The sequence below is a fragment of the Mchenga conophoros genome, linkage group LG7 (genome assembly GCF_057382185.1).
Source record: "Mchenga conophoros isolate Kocher_MC1m ecotype Shallow Benthic linkage group LG7, M_conophoros_male_GT1.1, whole genome shotgun sequence".
Lineage (NCBI taxonomy): Eukaryota > Metazoa > Chordata > Actinopteri > Cichliformes > Cichlidae > Mchenga > Mchenga conophoros.
Window position 1 is genome coordinate 65,186,751 of NC_140532.1, and position 17,941 is coordinate 65,204,691.

The window sequence follows — 17,941 nt, forward strand, 5'->3', positions numbered from 1 at the left end:
GTATGATGTTTAGACATCAAGTTTACACGCAGTGTTCACAGGTTTTAATTTAACTAATTAACTTTATAAAAGATTAAACTTTACACTAAACTAATATCATAAAGAATGCCAGGAAGAGACATTTCCATGGCTGGATGACTCACAGCATGAACACACGAGGACTTATTAAATATTTATGAACTATTCACTAGAAGAAAACAATCTGTCTGGAACTTTATCCTCAGTGCCCATATTTCCGACAGCTCCTGAAAGCAGCAGCAGGCTGACTGGCTCTGTGAAGATGGCGGACTGCATACGTGTTCCTCTGCTCCTGCTCTTGATGTGCATCTTTTTGTTTGTACATCCGATTCAAGCTCAAAACAAAGCTATTTCCAAACTTATTGCCGGTGTCGATAAAATGCAGAACCCAGTTGGAGGTCCGGGGCTCGCGGCGGGGAACCCTGGAGTCGATGAGAGGAACCAAGGCGCCGGGGCCTCGCTGTCTCGGAGGCGCTCTACCGGCTGGAAGTTGGCTGAGGAGGCGGTGTGCAGAGACGACCTGACCCGGCTTTGCCCCAAACACTCCTGGAACAATAACCTGGCGGTGTTGGAGTGTCTCCAGGACAGGAAAGAGGTATATTCGCGGGAATGGTAGCTTTAATCCCGGAGAAAGAGGCAGGGTGTGCCTGCAGAACGAGCTAAAGCTAGCTGCTAGCAACCAGACAACGTCACGCCAAACGCCAGGCAAAATTACTGCAATTTATGATTTTTTGTATCGTTTTTAATGTAACACCCAGTGCATGAGAGGACTCAAAACATTTTCATAGTCGTTGAAGTTTAGTTTTCAATTCGGCGTGCTACAGTGCCAGGAATGCAAGGAACTGTGTCTCAACTGAATGCTTCAAATTGGAAAAGTGAGACGTGGATAAGAAAAAAAGAAACTGGTTACCATTTAAATAAAAGTTGGACTATTAACAGGCCGAATTTATCTGAATATATTACCGACTCAGATTAACTATAAACTTGGATCAGAGTACCTATAGGGATTTAATATTGGGCTAAAACTGGTGGATTGTTGGTGCTCTACGGAGTAGTTAAAACACCACGTATGTTTCGGATTAGCTAGCGGTTAAATGTCAAATTATCAAAGAAAAATGCTCCTTTGCTGGTATAACAGTCCGCAGAAACCCAGCGGCACTCTGGCGTGGACAGATGGGTAACCGAGTAACTTTTTAAACCGAGTGACTTTACATTAAAGCTGTTAACTGTTCGGCAGCAGTTGTCGCTAGCTCTGGTAGCCTTGGCGAAATGCTAACCCAGATAACGTTACCAAACCTGCTGCTGGGTGATTTTAAGCTTTTTTTACTTTTAATTTCAGACCCCGATGGTGATTGATAGGGGTGTTGTCCACCTAGTGTGCGGTTGTTATGTGTTAAAGATTGATGTGAGACAGACTGAAGTGTTAGGACTTATTTTGTCTGATGGTTTCCCCCCTGGGGAAGGCTGTTGGTGGCCTCTCTGTGCAGCCCCGTTATTCTCTGTGGTTTTGGGGGTTGTGAGTGTTGACTTGGCGCTGTTAAAGGTACCTTTTGTAATTACCCCCTGGAAATGTGATTTCAGCTTTGACCACAAGAGGCAGCGTTTTATGTTGGGATGTTCTTAGATGTGCACCAATCTAAGAATAAACTTTTTTTGTTTTTTTGTTGTTGTTTTTTTTACAGTAAGTCATTTAAATCTAACCTTGTACTCTTGCAGTAGCAGAGGAAGCTTGTGCTGAAAAGGAACCCAAAAATGCTTTACAGTACAGTGAGATATTAAATTGTGATGTTATCTTTAGTTCTAATAGAAATAAAAGTATATGTATTTTTATATATGTGTATCAATATGAAGATAACAAAACGGTTAATAAAACTCTGTAAGAAAGGTTTTCTTTTAGATTATCACAGTGGCTGGAATTATGTACATCTGATGACTTTAATGACTGGCCTGGTTAAACAGGGAAGGTACCTGGTTTGACTAGCTGCACTGATGTCTAATCAGAGCAACACATTGACATTATGGATAGACGGTAGGATGATAGTTTTAGTAAAATTAGGATAAATAATAAATCTCCTCATCTTTGGTCTTTGAGAAAATGTGGGCATCTTACCACAGCTGTTTATGTCCTGCAAATAAATCCCTCTTTCATTCTCAGGAAGCTGTATGCCTTTATAAAACAATATGTAGAAAAAAAGTAATGAGCTTTTTAACTTTATAATGCATTTTCACTTTCCAGGCAGTTGTTGGCTCTGGTTGTACATAATTTAAAGCATTTTACAAAAGGGGCATAAGAACTATTCATTACAGTGGACATTACGAGGCCCTAATTTGCGAACCTATTCACCTATGAAATTAACTTAACTGGAGATCTACCAATACATTCTTTTCATCCATCCATCCATTCGCTTCCGCTTATCCTTTTCAGGGTCGCGGGGGCGCTGGAGCCCATCTCAGCTGTCATAGGGCGAAAGGCGGGGTACACCCTGGACAGGTCGCCAGTCTGTCGCAGGGCTAACACATAGGGACAGACAACCATTCACACTCACATTCACACCTAGTGGCAATTTGAATTATCCAATTAACCTATCCCCACAAGCTGCATGTCTTTGGACGGTGGGAGGAAGCCGGAGTACCCGGAGAGAACCCACGCAAACACGGGGAGAACATGCAAACTCCACACAGAAAGACCCCGGCCTGATGGTGGAATTGAACTCAGGACCTTCTTGCTGTGACGCAACAGTGCTAACCACCGTGCCACCGTGCTGCCCCACATTCTTTTCAAGTCCAGTTAAAAATACGGATATCTTGCCTTTGTGTACCTTGTCATACTGAGTACCAGACACCCTTCAGAGGAAACTCATTTCAGCTGCTTGTGTCCTCTGTCTCATCCTTTTAGTCTTTACCCACAGCTCGTGGCTGTAAAGAGTAGGAAGATAATCAGTAAATCCAGAGCTTTGCCTTCACAAAGATATTTGTTCCTCTGCATGGAGCCTGACTGTGTACACCACTGTAAAAAATGAAGCATCTGAGAATACACATTTATTTTTATTAGTAAATGGTAGAGCTGGGCGATAGAACGATAACGATATGTATCGCAATATAACTTTTACTCGATAGAGAAATTAAGCTATCGCGATAGACCTCGCCGCTCTTGTCCTCTTTAAAAAAAAAAAAGGTCAGCCAATCCAAATCAAGTAGCGCAGAGCCGAACCAATCACAGCCGCAGCGTCACGTCGCGTAACTTGTTACGTACAGCACAAGTGCCAAGCCGCACGTGTGTTTGTTTGGGAAGCAGCCAGCGGGTAATGGAGGAAATGAGTGTGCCGACTAGAAAAATCAACCGAGCGTGACCGAAGAGAAAACAGATGATGGTTCCAATGCCGGAGAGATTGTCGAACGGAAGAGCCATAGAAGTTCCGTAGTGTGAAGGTATTTCGGCTATTTCAAGTCTGACAAAAAACAGAGTAGCGTGCACTGTAAATTGTGCCGAAAGCAAGTCTGGAAATACAATAAACTGGTGCATGCGTCACACTGTGCGCCACGTTATTGTTTCGGTGAAATGAATTTCTACAATACTGTTAATTCCACTCTCTGCAGTGTTTAAATGCTTACATATACACACAGTTACTGTCCCTCCACACATACGACTCGGTTCTGCTTCTATGCCCCAGCTTTGTTTACTTTTTCCCACCGAGGCTTCTAGACTTCTGATTGGCCAACATTTCTGCACGGTTAGGAATCTAGCACCACCTGCTGCTTTGGCATGTTCTTAGCAGCGTTTTCCTTCATTTCTGCCTTTATGTGTGGACGGGATTATTTTTTAAAACGAAAACGGAAAATCTCCGTTTTCAAAAATACCCGTGTACGTGTGGACGTAGCCTCAGTCTCTGACTGGAAGCGCTAATTCGTCATTCGGCTTTTGTCAGACTAAAGTAACTGTTAAAACTGTTTGAAAAGCTCAGCTATACAACAAGGAGAGATTGAGAATTTCCTTTTAGTTCTCAGTTTATTTGATATTGACAAAAGTTAGTCAGTTTTGTCTGTTCTTCTGTAAAACAAACTAAGATTTATTTTTAGAATTAATACTTTGTTTCTAAGTGGAATTGACAATTTAGTCGTCTGTTTCGTTTGTTCTATTTTGAAACTTAAACGCTTTAGCGGCTGCCTTTTGTGTAGTTTGCAATATTTGCCTTTATTTATCTGAAAAAGTCTCATGTTCCTTAAGTACATCTACCCTGTTGAACTTATTATGGGAAATAAATATTTAAATAAAAACAAGCTGCTGATTATTTCACATTTTACTTGTGAGCAACGGCACATTTAAATCTTACAAATATAGTTATTTGGCTTATATCGTGATAGATATCGTTATCGCCTGAAATGAAAAAAACATATCGTGATATGAAAAAATCTCATATCGCCCAGCTCTAGTAAATGGTAAATAGCACAGCTCTCAGGTCTCTTTTCAGCTCAGTGTGAGAGCCTCTCACTGTCCTTGTTTCCTTTCCTTGTATCCTCATGCATCGATCAGTGCATGAGCACATTCAGCATCTAATACTGAAAAGCGTGTTTGTGTGTGTTTGTCTTTTGGATAATGCCAAGCAAAGACCACAGTCCAAGCATCACTATTTCTTTATGTTACCACCCACATTTTGATTTCTGAAGGACATTAATGCAGAAACATTTACCTCACAAATATCACTTTTTTATCATTGCTGTCACAAATCCCTCCCCCAAATAATTAGATAATAAAAAAGTATAAAAATAACAACAACATAGAATTGATTTGAATCGACTGGTCTGTTGTCGTGATGCTCAGTCGATTCTTTTGAGCTGGGATCAGATTGATGTCAGATATAAATAAATGTTGGATCGGTTAAATATTCAGTCAGGGGGAGATTTCAGGCCGGAGGAGGTAAGAGGTGGAGAAGGCTGAACTGTGGATGAAGGAGAGTGGCCGTAGGTCTGATGCAATTGGAGGCAGAGGTCGGACGGCTCGACGAACATGAAATGTGTTGGAGCTGTGTGGTCAGTTTGAAAATGTAGGTGCTGCCCTGTTCAGTCTGTTCGTCCTTCTTTATTTTAGTGCAGCTGAAGCAACAACCTAATTAAACTTTCCCTAATACTCAACTTCTGTAATAATGAAGTTATTTACAGTTGGGTCTGTAATTTTGGGCACATTTGACACATTTTTCGTAAAGCAAGCAATCAAAATGTGATTATATTGTGATTATATATTATATTGAACGTTTTACAGTCTCTAATGAGTCTGAATCATTTATAAAACTCATAAAACCTCTAAAATTGCCTCTTAAATGTTATCATAAAAATTATATGCACATTAAAAATATCTTTAATAAATGAGATCTTTAGCTTTGCTGCCAGTGGTGCAGCAGATGGTTTAAACGTAATCAGGTTGATGTAGTTGAACTTGTGGTGGCTTCAGATTGATTTGGGAGACTGTTAGCACTGAGTCACGTTCATGGTCGCTTTTATTCATCTTCATCCAGATGTGTTCCAGAGAGAGTTGTTTTAAGGAATGTGTACTTCAGCTGCTTTGTTTAAGCTCATTCGACAGCTCCTTATGAGAGACCTGTTGGTGTGGCAGCTTCTAGCTGCTCGCTCTCTCAGTTAAGCTCATTAGCTGTTTGTCTTCAGCAGATCTGCAGCAGACAGAGGCCTCTCTCTGTACGCCACAACAGCAGCTTAGAGCAGCTAAGACGGGTCCTCTCGCTGTGCCCATTATCTGCTTACTCACAATCACAAGACTGCGCCCTCTCGGCTGGTAAAAGTCATCCTGAAATCCTTTGTTTGTAGCCTGCTTATGAAAAATGTAGGGCAGTGAGCTGCTTATAGGTAGATTTTTAAGTGGACAGGATTTGGGAGGTGGTAAAAAATGAATTTATGAAGGCGTTTTAATATTGAGTGTCAGTACAGATGGCCTGCATTCACCCAGAAGGCTGTGGTATTGTTGTCTTCTTGTTACTCATGTTCATCTACTGTTAAGGCCATTTACATGTAAAAATGTTCCAGTTCTAGCTTCTCTAAAGGGCTGCTTTTCACTGCAAATAATCTCTTTTGGGGTTTTAGACCCTGGGCATGAATTACCACATCACCAGGTTAGTAATTGTTTGTGGTCATTTTTCAAGAAAAAAATGTGAAAAATTCAGAGTTGAACCTTTTACTCCTGTTTATCTTTTGGCTTTTGACTCTTTTCTGACAGAACAAAATGTCAGATTGCTCCTCGTTTCGAAATAATAAAAGTTATGGATAGCACTTTCTTAACGTTTTCAGACAGAAATTTAAAAGTATGTTAAGAAATACCAGAAATTTTAAAACATGTTTAAAAAAAATAAGTAAAAAGAGAAGAGATGAGAACGACACGAGAAGTGAGGAAGGAATGAAAACGAGCCCTCGCTGTTCTAAATGGCGGCAGGTTGATGATATTTTCTGTCTCGGCGCCATCTGCAGCGATTTCCGGAGGATTTTATTTAATTTGCATCAAGACCTTTCCATTCCTTTTTAATGTCACTGAGAACAGTGTTTAAGGTCATGACTTAAATTAATGTGATAGATGAAACAGTTTGTGTTTGTAGTGGGTGGAAAAAGACAAACTCGCACAGTCAGAGGATTAGACGCTTGTTTGATCTCAGCTGAAGTCTTTTGTTTTGTTTGCTCTGACTTCCTGTGAATGTTAATACCCATCTTTGCTTGGAATAATTTCTTTGTGCATCTGGACCAGCTGATTGGTTCTTCACTTCTTCTGTTTTGGAGTGGGTGGGGGTTGTTTTTGTCAAATTAATGCTCAGAACTCAATCTGTGGGCTAAGACAGTTTATGGAGGTTTACTTGTGTAGAAAATGTTATTTTTAGGCCTAAATTTCCCCACTGTTGCTGTACAGGATGTTTGATTCACTGTAAAATATGAAGCTTGTTGGGCCTTACATGTTTACTACTGCAGTATTTTTACAGTTTAACAGGGAAAAGGGAGAAAATCATTAAGTGATTGACCTAAGATTCAGAGATTAAAAAAGTAAGCATTAAGACATAAAATACTGCAGGCTTTGGGGCATTAACACAGTACTATCATGAAAAATCAGTGAGTGCTACCCGTCCCCCTTGGAATCAGAAGCAAAATGCAAAATTTTACCTTCACAGTATTTGGTGCTGTTTATTTGTTTCTATCATGTTTGAACACTCATAGCTTCATAAGGACAGGAGGTATCTACATGAGATTTTCAGGGCTGAAAAACAAATTTAATCTCTTTAAAATCCGCAAACAAATCAGTTTTGGTTCAGCACAGTTTGTGCTGTAAATATGACCCTCTTTGGTCAGCTGGGATATTGTGATAGACTTTGGGTTTCCCAGTCATTTCTTGCAGGGATATTTTTGTCCCGTTCTCACTCCGCTGAGCGGACAAAGCAAATGACAGGAGGGGAAGTCGGCCTCCCGAACCCTCAGTGAGTCTCAGTTCTGCTGTTTTCACGCTATGAGATGAACGCAGTCAGAACGAGCTTTTTTGGGGGCGGTGACAGCGGTGGAGAGGGGTTCTGATATCTTGCCTCTCTACGCCCACTCTGCATGCCCTGTAGCCTGCCCACATCATGTGTATAAGGCCCAGCTGGCACTCTGCAGGTGTGAGAGTGAGATTGAGAGCTGCTTTTAGACTCGGTGCATTTTTGTGTCTCCGTCCTGCCCACTGTCAGGGCTGCTGCTGGTGGTTGTGGTTTTGTGTACGTGGTGCAGAGGGAGTCCAGAGGGCGGAGGCCCCAGAGAGCGAAGGCTCTGCTCCGGCCTGTCCACTGAGCCTCGTCTTGTTCCTCCGCCCAGCTCCATAATTACTAATTGGCACATTAAGGCTGCAGGAGCTGTGTTTACAACTGGAGTGCTGTGTTTGATGAGTTGGCAAAGATCAGAAGCTCCACAGAATCCAATCAGTGCATTTTTGAATTTATTAATTAAAAAACTAAAATTATTGTCAGGATTAGATGTTATTAGCAGTGATGCAAACACTGTACTACAGAGCTGTCCACTTTCCTATCCTCACATCAGAGAGCAGTTTTTGTTTCTTTCCATAAAATCTAATTTATAGAACTGTAACAATATTTCCCCCTTTAATAATCTTTGAACCATTCATCTTCCATACTGACATATCATTTAAACAACGGTAAAACACTTGTGTCTTTAACCCGGCTGTGGTGGCACAACACAAGTAAATAAAGCAGTGATACCTCAGCATCTCTGAAACTGAATTACCGCCTCTGTGCAGCTACTTTAATCTGATCTTTGATTATCCTAAACAAAGCGTGCAGGTATTTACTTTGTGTGAACACTACGTTATAAATACTGAGAAGGTACTCAACTGGCAGATAAAACAACGTCGTCAGCTTGACATCAAAGTTAGAGCCAGTGCTCCTCCATATTAAAGCTGGGGTCTGACTCTGGTATCTCCCAGGTGTATTTCTGGCATATTCTACTGAGAGGAGGCTCCAGGGTGGATCCAGGGCATGCTGGTTAGATTACATCTCTTGCCTGGTTTGGGAACACCTTGTCCTCCACCTAGAATAGCTGGAGATAAATAGCTGAGGTAGCTGTGGGTGTGTCTGCATGGACCTGGATATGCAGCCGAAGATGAAAATGTCGATTTAATATCAATAAGTAGAAAAATGCTGAATATTGGCCCCAATAATTGGCCTAACAGTACCACTAGCTTTATCTGATTTAGATATCCATTTACTTCCAGGGTTTTATAATGCAGCACAAATAAAAAGCAGACTAATGGAATAAAGTTCACCGATGTTCTTGGAGCTGGTCTGTAATTGGACCTGTCGGATAAATAAAGCAGCGATACCTCAGCATCTCTGAAACTGAATTACCGCCTCTGTGCAGCGACTTTAATGTGATCTTTGATTATCCCAAACAAAGCGGGCAGGTTTTACTTTGTGTGGATATTTTGTTCCTCAGCCAAGAAGGAGGAAAAAGGTTGCTAAGAAACATCATCCGGTGTTTCTGCGACGCTACTTTCAGGTTCAGCATTGACATTTGTCTAAAAATGATATTTCCTACTGTTGTGTTCACACCAACAGTGATAATATCTTTATGAACGCACGCGTGCATGTGTAGGCAGCGAGCACTCTGCTTGTTATCAGAAGCTTTGCGGTTTCCTACTGTTGTCTGCATTAGGATGTCATATTTAAGTAGACGGGATGAATGTTGGTGTTTATGAGGGAGCACGCCTCTGCCACATGCTTTATGACAAATATAATGGAGCGACGAGGCTGCGCAGTTTATTTAAAATCAAAATTTAAAGAAAAGGATGACTTTGTGCTCTTGTTTCGTCGTTTACTTTTGGATTTCCTTTACAGCTGTATGGTTTTGCTTAGCCCCGCCCCCCTCCCATCAGCTACGGTGGGTTTATTTCAGCTCAAGACAACATGACAGGAAGAGAGAACGATATGTGTTTAGTGTAAGCAGCTAATGTGGCCAACAATAACATCTGTTGGCTTCTCTTCTACTTTCTGTGGTCACATGAATGACATTTTAATGCAACCAGATTCACAATAAAGCCATTCTCACTTTGTGTGTTTCTTATCCAACAACAGTGCTTAGCATGAAATAATGGCAGTCACCTCCTGTCAACACTAGAATGACCATTTGGATAAAAAGTTTGAAGTCACATGAGGCTAAAGTTTCCTGTTCTTTAAGCAGTGTTTATGAATACTTCTCCAGGCTTCTTAAAGGACATCCAAAGCTTTTTTTTTTTTTTTTTTTTTTTTTTTTTGGATGCTGGCTTTTGTTCTGTTCTCTGTCAAAATGATCCCACACAGTGCTTTAATATTGTTGAGGTCCAGGCTCTGGGAAGGCCAATCCATGACTGTTCCACTTTGCAATTTTATCCAGGTATACTCCATTGACAGTGTGTTTGGGATCATTGTGATGTTTAAAAATGTAGCTGTGACCAATCGCAAGCGTTCCTGATGGTATTGCTTAGAGTCTGCATCGTGTTTTATAGATAGCTGTAAACCGGGGGTGGCCAACTCCAGGCCTCGAGGGTCGGTGTCCTGCAGGTTTTAGATGTGTCCTCGAAATAAATGCAAAAGAACCAAGTTTTGTGTAAATACTGTGGTGTTATTCTGGCTTTTGGAATATAATTTAGAAAACTAATTGTTCAACAGTTATGGCTGAAGCATGACAAAGGAAATTTTAATAGGTGCAATTTCCTGTTTTTTAAAGCTCCTCACTGTGTGATGAGGTGTCAGTGTGTGAAATTGGAGGTAGTGGTAACGCACACATCAGTCACACTCCTGGCCCAAATACTCTCCGACTGCCTGTTTGGTCTAGACAAAAACAAGAGTGCACATCCTCTGCAGATAGCCATTTTAAAAATGTGAGAGAAGAAGCTAAAGCTTTAAAGTGGTTGTTTGCACTGGTTAATCTTTAACTGGCCAATAAAAATCCACCACACACAGCTTACAGGATGCAGTTCCTTGTTTGCTCAGGCTGACTGTTTCGATCTGTTTGCTTTTCTTCTTGGTTGGCTCATGTCCACTGAAGGGTTTCGTTTGTAACACTTCCTCCTGCTGCGCTTTCTTCACGCACAGCCTGCTTTTGCTGATTCTTGTTTTCTCTCAGGAGTGTATGCAAATGTGTTGAGTTTTAGTTAAACATGAATTTTTTCTTGTTTCCAGTAAACAGACTACTTTCCTCCCCTCCCCTGTTGTCTATATTTTAAGCTAAATAACTGAGAAGGTGTCAGAAATGGCCATGTCCCCCCTCCGGATTCTCCTTTTCTCTCACATGATGTCATTTTTCTCCTATCTTTTCCTCTCACCCGTTTCCAATTATAGCTCAGCCTCACACCAGCTTCCCCAAGACAAAGGAGGAGAGCTGATTAAGTTTAATTTAGCTGCAGCTGTTAAATGGGAAGGCAGCTTTAGCAGATTGTTCACATTTGGCGAGCGGAGCCTTAAAGCTGGCAAACAAAAAGGCTGAACATCTCAAATATGTGAATGGGTGTGTCTGAGGAGTGAGAGGGTTTATTTACTCTGGTGTTAGATCACAGTTGTAATGCGTGTTCAGCGAGTCTGCAAACTCAGAGATGGATTCGTGGAACAATCGGGATTCAGGTCAGCTGCATGTGAACAGTTTGGCTTTTTGAAGCGATCAGATCCTGAGATAAAGCTGCGCAGATGTCCACATGACTCACATTTTGTTCTGCAACAGTGTGATGGGATACTTAGCTGTTCACTCCACCTTTGGACTGAGCGTGTGCAAATGAGGGTTTTTTTTCCTGTAGGCTAGAAATGGAGGGGGAAAAGTGGAAAAACAAAAGTCCAGCAGTGTTTGATGTGGCGTCAGGCTGTCCAACTCCCTCCAGGTTTCTCCACCCAGCTTTGTACTGCTGTATGTTGACACACTCAACTTTCCAACAAAGCACTGATGGTCAGGAAGTGGGAGAAATATTGAAGTCTTAAGGGCTCAAAAAAGAAGGCAGCTGGACTGCTTCAGGGTGACTTCACAAGACTGCCACGACCTGGATGACTGAGCAGCTCCAAAGACGAGAAATATTAAACTAAACTATTTTCTTTTCTTTCTAGTTTGGCAGCATTCATAACATATAGATAAATTAAACTCAGCTGCTTGTAAAGCTAATTTCTTGCGTGTGCTTTCACTATTATGATCTGACAACAAGAACTGTAAGCTCTTACATCGTTCTGTTGTGTCCAAAACAAAAATGGATATAGATTTAAAGAAAATCATGTACTCTCTGGGCAATATTTACTTTAATTTTGTATATATTCATTTTGTTTTCTTTTTTCCTTTAAAAACTTTAGTGCTGTAAAAATGAGAACAGTAGCATTTTGAGACTTTGATCTTGGTAATACTTTATTTAAAGATGGAGCAGGTTTTGGGTTTAACATGAAACAAAGGCAGATATGAAATGTAAAAGTGAGATCAGAGATCAGATGTGACATATTTGGATGCAAACTGTAATGTGATATTTGGTTTTGTCATATATCACAGTCATTTCCTAAATGCTGACAATACAACGGCAGTTTAACTCAAACCCTTTACGTGAACCGCACATCTCGGCAGAGGGGATTTTTCGGCCTGTGTTCAGACTGCAGTACGTTGTGAATGGTTTGCGTTACTGTGATACGCCGAGTATCCCCGAAAAGCTCATTTTCACTTCCTTCTGAAAACCAATTTAATTTTGTCTCTACCAGAGAGGGTAACAGAGGTACAGTCGTTTAAAAAGGGTTTGTGAAATGAGCCCGCTGACGGGTTCAAAAAAAAAAAAAAAAAAAGGGTTAAGCATAGTTTTAAAGATAAGACATTTTGCGAAAGTTTGACCTTATTTGACCTTGAAGAAGAGGTCAGACGTCCAAAGTAATGTGGTATTTAGGATCGCCACATATCATTCCCTGTATCCCCAATCTGATTTACCAAAAAAATACAAAGTAGAAAAGTGGCATGTGTGGGCTTCTTTAAAACATGTATTTTAAGGGCAAACACTGTGATAAATGGCTAACAGCATGGCTGACAAGGCAGTAACCAGCGCGGTTTCACAGTCATTTTCCTCCTCACGAGACGAGCATTAACTCTGCGCTGGCGATAATGCTCATCTCAGCCGTCCGAAATGAGCCTCCAGAAAGCAGCGGGTGATGTCACCGTAGCCTCATCCATCTTTCCCCTCTCTGGGGACTGAACTCTGCGATGTGAGAGAGAGGGGGGGACATCGCTCTCACTTAGCTTTTTTTAATTGGTGTCAGTTTGTAGATGCTGCTTGTTTTTCTCGTCCTGCTGTTCTGCGTCAGTCTGGTTCCCATTTACAAACGGAGTCCTCCCAGTGCTCTTTAAAACTCAACGGTACTATCGTGTACCGTCTCCCCCTCCCCCTCTTCACACTGCACTGTTTTTGTGAAGAGCATTGTCACACCAGTGTGTAAAATAAGTTGTAAAAAGAGCACACAAACACACTGGCAGTTTATTCCTAGCTGACTGTGGCTACCATGTGGTAAATGGTCAGAAAGTCTTTGGTCATCTGCAGAGCTGTTATTTCACAGACCCACACAGTGAGTTTTCCTCTGGTCGAGGGTGGGGGCAGGAAGTCGGGGGAGGGGTCACCTCGGGTCAAAGCAGAGCTGCAGGAAAATGCCTCGGTGACCGCACTGAAGCAAGAAGCTGAATGCCTGAACGCACCATCCCACAACACACAAGACTGCAGTGGATTATGGGATGTTATAGATTGCAAAATTTCAGTAATTAGGTGTCCTCTCTGTTTAGTCTCAAATATTCAGACCCAATAATTAAACTTTCTGAAGAAGCTAAACTTTTTTTTTTCTCTTCCTCTTTCAGGACTCTGAAATCGCTACAGATTGCAACCATGTAAGTGTGTGGGGTTTTTTTTCTTCTCTCTCTACCCTCACACTCCACCTCCTAGCATGCACTATGATGTCTTATAATTTTATGACGCAATGATTTTCCACTAAAAGTATGCACAAGTTTTGTAATGATTCATATAAACAACCGATAGCCAACATCGGTACTACTGCTTTTTTTTTTTTCCCCCCGCTATCCAGAAGTTTGTCTCATTAATGAATGTCTGTCACATTAAATAACAGAAAGACTTTATAATATAAAATGATTGACATGTTAAAATGTTGTTTTTATTTTTTATTTGTCCTGTTTTTCTTTCTTGGGTTTTTTCTCCACTCTGTCCTTATTGGTGTAATTGTCATACCTCGTATCTTCTCTCCCCCAGCTGCTGTGGAACTATAAGCTGAACCTGACCACAGACCCAAAGTTTGAGTCTGTAGCGGTGGAGGTCTGCAAGACGACCATCTCTGAGGTCAGTCGCTAAAAACAAATCTCTGCAGCTCAACTTGATGGTCTTCATTCAAGCCTCCAAACGGTTAAAAGAACATCAGATAAACTGGCAAATTTAGAAGTTTTAAGACTGCTGTGATTTTGGAGTAGACTTTAAAATCAGGAACTAGAGCTGTCAGCACAATGTTAAGAAACTGCAGCCAGTTTTTATGTCCAAAATGTCGAAGAGATGTCAGAGGAATCGGGGCCGGGGCTGGTCGGTACTTATGTGTAATACTACAAGGTGGTGGAGTTAGTCACCATTTATTGACCAGTTAAGTCATTAACCCTTTAAAACCGGTCGGAGCGGGCACGCTCTGTTTTGCGTTACTATTTTTAAATCCTTGTAGAACTGGAACCGCGTAAGCTAGCGCAATAATTTTTTTGCATATGAAACCGGAGGAGTTGTACTTACATCTTATGGCATCAGCTTGTCCTCGGTCACGGTTTCCTTCCACATATGGCTTTGCAAAAACTGCATAAAAAGCACTTGCAGCAACAAAAATATAATATTCCAGAAACACGCTTTGCCGATCCGATCAGCTGTTCATAACACTTCCTACGTTGGAATAGACGTCAGCGCGATCTATTGCATTTCCGCCATTACTTGCCAGAAACCGGAAGTGATGTCATTTTCGCGGAAAATGTAGGGGTTTTTTTTTTTTTAACCTTCGGGGCATTATAAGCCTATACTGGTGTTTTTAAAAGGTATGTTTGACTTTATGCTTTTCTGAATAGTTTCTGGGATGTTTAGAACTCATATTGCACTGCTGGAAATAGTTTATTTTGATGCATATGCTGGGTTTTTTTTTGCAAATTTGCATTATAATATTTATTTTCGTTTTTCCTGCAGTATATAAAAATTGGTGTATCTCAAAAATAAAACTATGAAGACCATCAAAGTAAATTTCCTGTTGTTGGAAACTATTTTGTGCAACTTTTTTGTATTTACAGTTTTGAGGGATAAACCTCTTAAATTTCTCTAACTAGAAATATATGGTAAAAAACCAAAAACGATTTTCAATTTTTTGTACTTTATTGCCCTTTTTTTGCACTTTATGTAGTTTCTATGGACTTAATGCATACATATTCTTAAAATTTGGGCTATAACGGTTGTATTGATGTATTGCAACTTGAAATGCTCCCACAAATGGCTCCACAGCATGTAAAAATATAAAGATAAGTTCTGGCAGACTTGGTTCTATGGTAGGTCTTAAAGGGTTAAAGCCGCTTTTCCAGATTAGTACCTACTCGGATCGGCAGGTTTTCACTTACAATTGAGTAACACGTAATGTGAGTGGTCGTCATGGCAACGCTGCCGAGCGTCCTATGACGTAATTAGTATGTGACACAAACGCTACAACATAGGTGGACGTTGACGATATCCCTGCTGCTCGGTCTGTGGCTTTCCGTCAGACTCGGGGAGCACGGTGTGTTGCCGGGTTTCAAAAATGGCAGTTTTGATTTTCGTGAACGAGGCGTCACTCGATGAGTTCAGCCAATCGGTGGACTCAAACGAAGGCAAATGTGTGAATCCATTTTTTTTTTTTCTTCCTCCTTTCATCGTCTGCTCGTGTTCAATGCTTTCATTGCCATCGCAGTAGTTTTGTGTTTGTTGGTCTCTGTGCTTTGGGACAAAATCATAGATCATAAAATTTCAGCTGGTTCCTGATCTGGAAGTGATGGGCATGTTGGAAAATATGAGTGGTTAATTGGATTTTATTTATTTAGTTTTAATTAATGGCTGCAGAGGGACAAACACATTTTTCTGCCATTGAAAAGTTGTCACACAGCACTGAGGAAAAACTGCTTACAGATATTTCTTTTCAGTCCCGGTGGTTTTCCTATGGAAGGGCAAAATCTGTTCACGACCCTCACCAATGTAAACCTTTAGCATGAATTACAGTAAAAGGTCCAAATCTAGAAACGATTGGAGTGCAGTACCAGGTAGCACGAAGAAAAGCGCACAGATACAAATGGAGAACTTTTAAAAATGTATTAATTTTTTTCAATGAAAATCACAATTTCTAGATTTTTGTAGGAAAAAGGACATTGGTACATTCAAGTGTAAAAATAAAGCTGAGTTAATCAGAAGTGTTCAGACCTCGTTGTTCTGGACAGGTGACACGAGGTGCTTTTAAAGGCAGGTTTATGTTTCAGCTCTCACCGAAGTGTCGCCTTCGCTTTTCTCCGTTCAGATTAAAGAATGTGCCGCGGAGGAGCTGGGGAAAGGTTACCTGGTTTCCTGCCTTGTAGATCACCGTGGCAACATCACCGACTACCAGTGCAACCAGTACATCACCAAGATGACCACCATTGTTTTCAGTGACTACCGGCTGATCTGCGGCTTCATGGGCAAGTGTCGCGATGACATCAACACGCTGAAATGTGGCAGCATCAGCACCGGAGAGAAGGTGAGGAGAAGGGATGTCGGACTTCAGAGAAAGAAGCTTGTTGTGTTTGACTAGTGCTGCTTGGTTATTGGTGGAGTAACATCTGTGTCGCTGACTCGTTGTTTTTGGCTCTTATTTACACTCATGTTGTTAGATGTATAAATAATGGGTTTGTATTCAGAACATTTGCTTGATTAGATAATTCTCTACTTTATTTTTCTTCTATTTTTTTTAGGAGATGGAGATGAGATTGTAGTCAGTAATGTTCTGCACATTGTTATATTGCCCATTAACTTGAGTCAATACCTACGAACCAATAATCTGCCATGTTTGTTGTTGTTTTTTTGGGGGGGGCGGGGGGGAAATCATGCATTTCATTTGTATGAGCTGTTAAAAATGAATGTTATTAGTTTTTAATGTTTATTTCAACTTGTTTTTTCAGTTTGTACCCAACAGGTGCTTGCTTAGGATACTAATGTGAACCTATATCGTGACAATTATTGAAAACATTCAATACAATACAAAAAAGTTAAAATATTGACGCGAGCTCTAGTCACAGGTTCATATAAATCGAAGCCCTAACTGTTATAAATTTGGTTGAATTAGACAAGATCTTGCAGGAGAAACTATAGCTGGTTGTCAGGAATCTTATGTTGATGTGTCCAAAGAAACTGCAGCACCAAATGGACTGCTGCACACACCACAGTTGAAGTAGTTTGTGCTGAATGAGCGCTCCCAGATGCCTCAGGATGTGTTTCTGATGCTGGAGGGTGAATTTGTGGTGCACGACTTGATGAATGTTTCAAATGGAAATCTCACAGTTGTTGCAGGTTTACAGCAGAGGTTTAAAAATGGCGGCCTCTCTGGAGGTGTGTCGATGTGTCAGAGAAGATGACATGAGATCTAACTACGCCGTAGCTGTACATCGAAGATTGTTTATAGTGCTGCTCATATTCTTACTGACCTGCTGGATTTTGGTCGGAGAGCAGATAAAACTCAAAGTGGACTGAGCTCAAATGAGAGAAGAGGAGTTTGTAGCAGCTTGTCAGCGAGCAGAGCGAATCGATCTTCCACTGAACGTGTTTCCCTGCCGCAGAGCTCCATAAGCTCCTCAGACACACACTTATTATCACGTTGGCACGATTAGAGCTCAGAGAGGATGATTTATCTGTGGGCGGGAGTGCTTTTAGTTTCATTATCAGAAATTTGTCACAGTGGCTCTGAGTGGAAATCGGACAGACCATGTTGGCGCTTTAACTTCTCGCACACTGAAACGACACGAGGCAGGATTGTTTATGAACTGATTCTCAAAATGAGAAAATGTGTTATTAACTCAGCTTTAACTTGATGTTAAACTTTAAAATCAAGCTTCAGCTCTCTACTTTGTGAAATTAATCAGAAATTTGTCTTCCACCTGTTGTTAAAACTAGATGGTTGAGATGAAACGACTGTTTGCACTCTCCTAGATTCCTGAATATAAAAAGATAAAGCCCATCTGGACTCTTATCTAGTCCTTGATCTCACAGGCTTAAAAGACAAAGGAGGAAACAAAAACTGAGGAAAAGGAGCGCGCGCAGTAGCGAGTAAAGCCATTGTTTTATAGATGAGGTGTTTATGTGGATTTGGACGGGAAAGCAAACCCTGAGCCTCCTGAGCATTTA

The 17,941-nt window shown here is 41.0% G+C and overlaps 1 protein-coding gene across 5 annotated transcripts in view; it reads left to right on the top strand.

Annotated features, from left to right (window-relative positions):
• The first annotated feature begins 249 nt into the window (after positions 1-249).
• LOC146571572 (Golgi apparatus protein 1-like) overlaps positions 250-17,941 on the top strand; it is a 35,943-nt gene continuing 18,251 nt past the window's right edge. For all 5 annotated transcript variants that reach the window (XM_085280808.1, XM_085280809.1, XM_085280812.1 and 2 more), the window contains exons 1-4: positions 250-613; positions 13,378-13,407; positions 13,784-13,870; positions 16,086-16,301. In XM_085280808.1, the coding sequence (XP_085136934.1) occupies positions 281-613; positions 13,378-13,407; positions 13,784-13,870; positions 16,086-16,301 (666 nt within the window). In that variant the 5' untranslated portion in view covers positions 250-280. The remainder of the gene's footprint in view (positions 614-13,377; positions 13,408-13,783; positions 13,871-16,085; positions 16,302-17,941) is intronic.